Consider the following 9,700-nt stretch of genomic DNA (forward strand, 5'->3'; position numbering starts at 1 on the left):
TTTGCCATAGTCTTTGCGTTGGACAAGTTTCGGTCTTATCTAGTGGGAGCTCCGATCACCGTGTACACCGATCATTCCGCTCTCAAGTACCTTTTTACGAAGCAGGATGCCAAGGCAAGATTGATTCGATGGATCTTACTCCTACAAGAGTTTGACCTCACTATTAAGGATAAGAAGGGTGTAAAGAATGTGGTGGCTGATCATTTGTCTCGGTTAGAATTCAAAGATCATACATTGCACATTCCTATCGGTGACTCTTTCCCCGATGAGCAATTATTTTCAATTTCCACGGCTCCATGGTACGCAGATATTGTGAACTACTTGGTTACCGGTCTGATGCCTACCCATTGGAATTTGCAAGAACGGCGTCGGTTTTTGGCCGAGGTGAAACGGTTCTCTTTTGACGACCCGTATTTAAGTATTGCGCCGACCAACTTATCCGCCATTGTGTGCCCGATTCTGAGCAACAAAGTGTTATCAAGTTTTGCCACACAAAGGCATGTGGCGGCCATTTTTCGTTCAAGAAGACCGCCGCCAAGATTTTGCAGTGCGGTTTCTATTGGCCACAATTGTACAAGGATACGTTTGCTTTCTGCCGGGTGTGTGCACGCTGTCAACTTTTGGGATGTGTGACACAACGGAACGAGATGCCGCTTACGCCCATCTTGATCATCGAAGTGTTCGATTGTTGGGGAATCAACTTCATGGGACCGTTTCCTACATCATTTGGTTACCTCTACATTTTGCTTGCCGTTGATTATGTAAGCAAGTGGGTAGAAGCCATTCCCACTCGTACCAATGATGCCCAAGTCGTGGTTGATTTTCTTCGGGAGTACATTTTAGCAAGATTCAGGATGCCGCGGGCTATCATCAGTGACCAGGGGTCTCATTTCTGCAATCGGTCCATTGCCGCCCTAATGAAGAAGTATGCCATCATTCACAAAGTCTCAACGGTTTATCACCCGCAAACGAATGGCCAAGCGGAGTTGGCGAATCGGGAGATCAAGAACATCTTGGAGAAGACGGTTAATCCTACCTGTAAAGATTGGTCAACTCGATTGGTCGATGCTTTGTGGGCTTACCGTACTGCTTACAAGATGATTTTGGGGATGTCACCATATCGGTTGGTCTACGGGAAAGCGTGCCACTTGCCGGTAGAGCTTGAGCATAAAGCATATTGGGCCATTAAGAAGTTGAATTTCAATATGGCCAAAGCCGGTGCCCGCCGCAAGCTCCAATTGACGGAACTCGAGGAGTTGAGGTACAATGCTTACGACCATTCTAGCGCTTATAAATCTAAACTCAAAGCCAAGCATGATAATAAAATTGTGATTAAAAACTTTGAGCCCGGTCAAAAAGTGTTATTGTATAATTCTAGGTTGCATTTACACCCCGGTAAGTTAAGCTCACGTTGGGCCGGACCGTATGTTGTCAAAACTGTATTCCCTCATGGGGCAATAGAAGTAGAAAGCATGAGTACCGGTTCTTCTTTTAAAGTTAATGGTCAACGGCTTAAGCCTTTCCTTGGTGGCTTTGAAGCTGGCGAGCCCGATGAGGTTTTGGCCGACCCCGTTTATACGGATGGCCCATTGGTTTAGTTTGCGTTACTTTAATTTGCACGGGGAGCGAAAGCGTAACCGCTGAACTTAATTATTTGTCGGACCCGGCCCCCGGGTAGGGGGTACCCTCCATTGACTTGGGTATATGTAGCTCCGCACGCCGCTACTAAAAAAAGGATCGTGTGCCCAGCTCCGGTTAGTAAGGGCAATTTTAATATCAGTGACATAGGGCTTTCATTAGCTTTTCTGATAGGAGTAATTCACAGTGAACCACTCACGTCTTCCAGATTAGCCCCAACGGGGGGGCGGTATAGATCTTAGGTTAGGCCTTGATATTCCCGTGCTCCATTACCGCACTTGGCTCTATCTTGTGCCTGCCTGGTTACGATCGTAGGGGACGCTGGACTTCATTGTTTGGCGGAGTCCAGCTGTGACTTGGACGCTCCGAGCTCTGATATTAAATTCTGTATGTTTGTACATTTGTAAATATTGCTTTTATGTTTTGTTCTTATTTATTATGTTTCGGGATATTCTCACCAAAAGATTTTACCAACGCATCATTGTATCGGGCTTTAATTAGTCCTTCGACGTAGTTTGCCGTTAACGATCCATGCTCACCAGATATGTCCCTTCCGGGGGCAATTTAGGTCTTTGGGTAAGGTTTGCTATTCCCGTGCTTTGGCACTAGGCTCTGTCTTGCATCACTTTGTTTTGACATAGGGAACGCTGGGCTTAATTGCTTGGCGAGGTCGAGCGGTGAATTTTACTTCGGGCATGATGTAACAACTTTGATGGTCTAGTATAGCCACCCGCATTTTGCCTACTCGGTGGGACATGGGAAGAAAAGTATGACTCGTAAGTTTGCGTGAAAATCGGGTGGTGTTCTTTGCTATTTTTCTTTTTTCTTCTGTTTGTTGGCACCCGGATAACACGAGCCGGGCGGTTCTAATGTCATTTGGCTCTTAGTAGGTAGTTCGGGCTTAAGTCCTTTACAGGGTGTACGTGCTACCACACCAACCTTGGTGGATTGGATCTACCGTCGGAGTGATTGCGGCATTCAGGAGCCCTAAGCATGGGTGCGATTACGTGTCGCGGTTGTTAGTCCAACAAAGCTTTGGCCATGATCCTGTGTGACTAGCTGTGGTTCCGTTGGCAGAGCCGAAGGAGTTGACCTTAGAAGCCGTTCGGATGACGAAAAGAGCCGGTGACGCAAAAGCCTCCAACTTGGTCGAGGTATAAGGGGGTTGACATTCCCCCGTTGGTACGCTCTTTTGTTCCCTTTCTCCTTCCTGTTGTTTTCCGTGCTTTGGGGACATAGCACCCTTTAAGTTGGGGGGAGGGATATAGTTACGCTATATATGTTGTTTCTTTGTTTCCTTGTTCGGTAAAATTTTTCGTTTCGGTAAAATTTTTCGTTTTTAGGTTGCAATCCTTCCGTTATTACAAAATTTAGTGGATTAAAACAACTTGGCACATGCTTATTGGTTCTTAATTGGCAAGAGCTTGGTGTTTGATATTAAGTGACAGTGTACATTTCAACTCATAAGCATGATTAAAGATGAGCAATTAGGTGTTGAGTATGTTTTGAGCAAGTTTTACCCATATCCCGTTCTTGTTTCATCGTAAATTCATAGCTTAGGTAATATACTCTCTTGTCATACCTAAGTGTGCTTGATATCATTGTTGAATCATTTTGGAATCTATAGCGTACTGAGGAAGTGATACAAGACATTCTTTGTTTAATTAAACCACAAATGTGTTCCCTCGTCCTATTTTGTTCCTAGTCCGTGTCCATCCATTTGTTCAATAACTTAGGGAACCGGATGTTTGGAGGGTGGTGTGGAATGCTGTTTTACCCGCTGAGAGGTGTTCGGGGGATGTTGGAAGGTGTTGGGAATGAGAGAAGGTCGAAATGTTGAAGTGGGCAAAAGTTCAAAAAATCAGGAGACATGAACCGGTACCGTGAATTGGCCAGTACCGGTTCATACAGGGCAGAGTTAAACCCAGAATTTCAGAATGCATGAACCGGTACTGGGATTTGGCCAGTACCGGTTCATAACCGACAGAATTTGAAAAAATAGGGGTCGGTTCTTTCTTTTTCTTTTCTCTCTCCTACCCACTATATAAACCCCAAACCCTTTTCTATTCCCTTTTCACAGCCCAAAAACGGTAGACCCCCCCCCCCCCCCCCCCGCCTCTGTTCTTCTACAAATCCTTTCCAAATCCCTCTCAAACTTTCATAAACCTCCACAAAAACACTTAATCTTCAAGTTTCAAGGAAAATTTCAAAAGTTTCAAGGGTGGAATCTCCCTCTCAAGGTCCGAAAATCTCCATAGCCAAGGTGAACTCGAAATTCTTTCTCTCTCTCATGGAAGTCATCCATCTTTAATCATGTTTAGCCCTCAAGGTGTTGGATTCTCATGATTTATGAAAAGTTTTGCAAGATTTTGAACCCACCCGAAATTTCTCTCTTTTTCCCCCAAATTTTTCGGAAATCACCCATAACCCATCATTTCTGACATTATGCTAGTTTGAGGTTGTTTTATGGGCTATTTTTGTGATCAAAGCGTTGTATGTGTTTGATTTCCGGGGCAGGCTGTATTTGTTTCTGAAATTTAGGGGCTGAAATTTCAGTTGCTGTTCTTGTGTTATCGGATTTTGCATTGTCGGGGTAAATTTTTGTGCGAATTTGCTGCTATTGGACTGTTTCCGTTACGGGGGCTGAAATTTGCTGCAGGTGGTTGTTTGACTGAAGTTTGGGGGTGCTCTGTTTTGTGAAAATCGTTGTTTTAAAAAAATGGGGAGATCAAAGAAGCTTATGGGGGATGCAATAAAATCAGTGGACAGCTCCGGTAAAACATCTTTTCTAAAACGTGCCGATCTAGAGAAAGTGGCTGAGAGGGCAGAGAGAAATGAGGAGGAAAATAGAAAGCGAAAAAGGGAGAGGAATGAAGAGGAGAAAAGGAAATGGGAGAAGGAGTTGAAGGGTCGGAAGTACATTTGTGAGCGTCAGGTGGATCGTGCGAAGCTGGGAACTCACCCAATCATCGATATCATCAACCAACGAGGATTGCATTTCTTTTTCGATCCAATCAAAGGCTTTAAACCCAAGTTGGTGCTTGATTTCTATGCTAATATGGAAGTGGATGAGAAGGAAGAGAAAATAACCTCTCGTTTCGGGAAGAAAACTGTGCTCGTAACCCCGACTGTCATAGCCAAGTACCTAAAAAACTACCAACGCCCCTCACTCCAAGCTATTACTTACCCTACTAGAGGATGGTCCAAGTCAGAGGAAGAAATCCAAAACGCTCTAACTGATAAACCCCTGAAGCTTGACCGTTTTGTCCATGGCAGGTTATTCGAGAAGTATCGGGTTATTAATAAGGTGGTTCATTACAATCTTTGTCCCCATGGCTCAGAGAAGCTTCCACGTAAGGAGAGTGGCGGTTATTTTTGTTTTTGGTTCCAATGAGTAGGTGGTTGATTGGGCTTTGTTCATTTGGAAGTCGTTGGTGAGGTTTAGGGAGCGTTCGGCACCGTCAAAGCCTAATATTCCGTTTTCGGCTATGGTTACCTCTCTTTGCGAGTCTCAAGGAGTACTAGTTCCAGAAAGGCTTCTTTCGGGTACCCCCGGTCCTATTACGGGTGGCTCTGTGGAGAAAAGCAAGGCATTATCTCAGCCACCCCTGCTCGATAGTTTCGATTTCCCTACGCCTACTGCTAGGACTCAGTCTGGGAGGATTGAAGAATATACTAGAATTATGGCTACTCAGCTCCAATCAGTGCAGAGGAAACAGAAAAAGCTTGAGACTCAAATGCATCGTACGAGGAGGGATGTCTCGGCCATAAGAGGGGGATGTTATGGATAGCAACTCGATGTGGGAAAGAAGGTGATGTGTATGTTCCCACGGAGGCCGATATGAGAGAATCGACTCCTGAGGAACCAGAAGCTGTACATGGTGCTGGGATTAGTGGTGTTGGTGAGTCGAGTACTCGGAAGCGAGGTAAAGAACCTGTTCACGAGGAGGATGATGACGAGGAGTCATCGGAAGAGGATTAGGGTCGGTGGTTTCGCCTTTGGAAAATCCCTCTACTTGGTCGGGGTACATGGTGGTCGACAGTCCTCCTATCCTATCTTGTTTTTCATTTTAGTAGGTGAATTCATAAATAATAGTCTTAGGAAGTTTTTGTTTAGGCCGGCATGTGGCCTTTTGACTTGGTAGTTTGGTGTTGGTGGCGGCCTAGGGTAGATAAACCAAGCTAACATATGGCCGCTTCCCATTTTGCTAACCGTTCTTTGTTTAACCAAGGTCATTACAAGCTTTAAAAGACCTTAGTTGATCCTTCGTACGTTTTGATTCCCTTCTAATTCAGATTTTTGAATGTGGCATGTTTAGTCTGTAGCATTTTGCTTTTCAGTAAATTTCTGGCTGCTTAGTTAATTTGTCTTCCTAATGGTGTTCTCCACTTATATTTGGCTTGGCAATTTTTTTGTTCACCACGCCTATTTTCGAGCACCTTTTGCGTGGGATATGGTTACTTTTGTTATTAAAGGTTGTTGGAAGTCTCGTATCCACCTTTTTGATTTTGGATACTCCTGTTGGATGCTTGTTATTTACCTGCTTAGCATCTAGTTGCTCATCTTATCTCCTACTGTGAGTTGCTTTGGGTTAATGGGTTGTTTTTGATCTCTTGCGCGTTGGATTAATCACAGCATGTGCCGTAGTTGTTTTGCCAGAAGGATTGTTTAGCTTTCCCGTATGTTGTTTTGCATCATTGCTCGGGGCTAGCAATGTTCAAGTTAGGGGGCGTGATGAGCAACCAAGATTGTATAATCTTGGTGCTCTAGTTCCCTAATTTGTAGCATTTTGATTCCCTTAAATATCTTTTGTATCTCATTTTGCACGTAAGGTTTTGTTTTGGTTGTTTCAGGTAATACGGGGTGCTAAGGCGGTTCTTAGCGCCAAGGATCGTAGTTGAAAGTATCCAAGGGTTCGAGGCAGTGAGGCAATGTTCCACCAAGCCCCGTTGGGTGATTAACCTAGTGCAAAGAGGGTGTCGGGTCGCTGACGGGCTGTCTAGGCCAAAGCAGAGCAAAGTCTGAAGTTCTGCCTCCTATGAACCGGTACTGGGATTTGGCCAGTACCGGTTCATACTGTAGAATACAGCCACGTTTTTGCTGCTTTTTCTACTTTCTACTTTTGGAATATCTTCCACTTTTGGCTACTTTTAGGATATTTTGTGAGAGAGAGACCACCTTGTATAAATAGGGTCTCTCTCTCTCTCTTCTTGATCATCTTGTCATCTTCCACTTTAAGTCTTTTAGTTTTCTAGAACTCCATTAATGAACTTCAAGCTTTTCTAGCTAATTTCTTCAAGAACTCCTCAAGGTATTTGTTGTTTAATGTTTTCTCGTTTATTAATGTTGTAGCCGCGGACTAGATCATTTATAAAATCAACTTTATTTTTATTTCTATCGGTTTAAATTCATGTCTTATTTCTATGCTTTGATTTTTGCTTTAAGTATGTGTGAGTAGTCGTTTGGCCAAGTCTTGGGATAATCTTTCCCGAGGACTTAGGTGATTATTTGGTTTTCAAATATTAAGGCTTAAAGGCATAATTTACGGAATAGTGCTTAATTTGCATTTTTGGTCCAAGCAAAGGGGTGTTAACTACTTGGTGAGGCGTTTGTCAAGCGGTCTTGGCAAGCGGCTCTCTGAGGGCTCGTGACCTCCTATGTGTTCGATAAAATTGTCAAACAAGTTGGTTCGCCTCCGTTTAATCACATCTTTCATTTAACGTAGTCATTAAAGTTAAATTCTCCGGGCGTGAGCACGCGGTCGTGACTCTCGCCTGAGTTATCCCGAGAACCGGTAATCTCCTTTGTCAAGGGTTAGAAGATCCTTAGACTTGCCTCTTTTAAGTTAATTAAGCTTTTTCCTAGTCTTTCGCCCGGGCGATTTTCACCGATTCTAAGAAAAACCTAGTTGGCCGTCTTGAACGCCGCACTCTACCATATAAACCTACAATCCAAACTAGCTATATTTCGATTCTCTGTGGGTACGATCCCGGACTTCCGGATATTATGCTATCGACGACCTAGCCCTACGCTTGGGGTGTTTCAACCTTATTGGAAGGCGAGGTTCGGAGGCTAAGCAATAAGCTAATCCATCTCCACCCTTGTCTGATGTTTGGTTCTTATTTTGTATTCGGATTGCTTATCCCACCTGGATTAGCTTATCCAACTCCAATCCCTAGGATAAGCTTATCCAGGTGGGTATAACAACCCTCTTGCCCCTCAAATCTCTCTAAACTCTTTTTGTACTCTAACTGCAAGGGACAATTAAAATGCACATATTATTTCTTTATCTCCCAACTTTTATCTATTTTTCCAACTACCAAATAAACTCTTTCATATCTTATCACCCCTATTTAAACTAATTTCTCTTATAATATATTCACATCTTATTCACCATTCTTTTTTATCTATCCAAAACCGTATTCGTCTGACAAACAAGCCTTAACAATCTTGGGACTTGCTGCCATGCCGATAGTTTCTATACAAACTAAAACCAAAATGTTTTATGCGCCCCGAACTTTCCTAACCCTTCCTTGGAGGAACAGGGGTAAGAAAATTTGAGCTTTATGGGAAGGAATTGAATTAAGTTAGGCCAAGAGACCTCGGGTCCAACGTTATTAGTGGGTGCACTCAGTGGCGGATTCATAAATTTGACATAGTGAGGGCATCAATTTTCTTTGTAATCGTAATATACGAGTTACAATTAAGCACATTCACTTTAAAATAATTTTAGCATTCATAATAAATTAACAATTTTAGAGTATATATGTATTTTAATAACTAGCTACTTGGGCAAACTTGTGCACCTCAACTATATGCGTTAAAATAACTTTCACACATGTTTATCATTTATTTTTCTATTAGTAACTCTACGAGTATAAGTTTCGGAGACCAAAATTGTACAAATACAATACGCGAGTTCCTATTTTGTACTACCTAAATGATCGGAGATGTTGGGGCGAAACCTTGGTTGGATTGATTGGACTTTGGAAAAATGGTGTGGCGTGTTTGAAAATTTTCTGATCTGTTTTTTTCGTTTCCCCCCCAAAGGTACGCCTTGTACTGCCAGGATTCAGGGAAAAAAATAAAAAAACACGGGGAAAATGGGGGAGACTCAAACCCACATTCTCTTGTTCACACAAAGAGCACCTTATCACTGCACTAAGAGATGGCGTATATAATATATATCTACAAAATAAAAAATATATATATTATAGGGCGTGGGGGCACGTGACCCCACGTGCCTAATGGTGGGTCCGCCCCTAGGTGCACTTAAGTGTTAGGAGAAAAGAGGTCGGAAGTTCAATTCCTTATTCAATGTGTTTTTTGGGGTAAGTACCTTATCTAATGTGTTAACTTAACTATTCTAATAATGTTGATTTCGCCGATCAAATTTTTTTAATGAGTTAGACAGTGGCTACATTTGTCCAAAATTGGAATTGTTACCTAACATCGAGTTACTATGGCTTGTGAATAGGGAAAAAGGGATCATATAGTACTGCACCTCTGCGCTACGGGATTATAGTGCAGCATCCGAGCTGTTTGTCTCACAATCAGTGATTCGGATTTACCTCGGCTCGGCAGATCTAAGTTGTCCATTACCAAGATAAAATCTAAACCATTAATTACTAAGATAAACGATCGAATGTCATACTACAAGTTACAACCATGTAGTACACTCTTACACTATAGAAACCCCAAAGTCCTATGCGTAGTGTCTTGGAAAATTTACAAAGGTACCGCAGCAGAAGACATTTTTACTAAGCTTTGTTGAGGCTATTGGAGGCTATGTTGTCGATCCTCCACCGTACCGGCCATAAAAACGACACATATTTTGTGCGGGAAGAGGGGAATTAAACTCACACTCAATGAGTCTAGCTACATTTTTATCGATCACTCTTCTCTCACATATCTATATGGCTTATCCCACAATTAAATGTAAATTCGACACATGTAAGTGAGAAGTGATCGATAAGAGCGTATCTAGCATTGTTGCTCTTAAGCTTCTGTATTGGGAGGACTATTTTAGTAGAAAATTGACTTAACATCGCTTTTCGGCAA

The 9,700-nt window shown here is 42.7% G+C and overlaps 1 protein-coding gene across 1 annotated transcript; it reads left to right on the plus strand.

The window, feature by feature from the left end:
- The first annotated feature begins 647 nt into the window (after nt 1–647).
- Nucleotides 648–4,338, plus strand: LOC131321275 (uncharacterized). Its single transcript, XM_058352274.1, has 3 exons — nt 648–1,395; nt 2,716–2,792; nt 4,180–4,338. The coding sequence occupies exons 1-3, from the start codon at nt 648–650 to the stop codon at nt 4,336–4,338; spliced, it is 984 nt and encodes a 327-aa protein (XP_058208257.1).
- The last annotated feature ends 5,362 nt before the right edge of the window (nt 4,339–9,700 follow it).

Source organism: Rhododendron vialii, chromosome 3a (genome assembly GCF_030253575.1).
Source record: "Rhododendron vialii isolate Sample 1 chromosome 3a, ASM3025357v1".
NCBI classification, from domain to species: domain Eukaryota; kingdom Viridiplantae; phylum Streptophyta; class Magnoliopsida; order Ericales; family Ericaceae; genus Rhododendron; species Rhododendron vialii.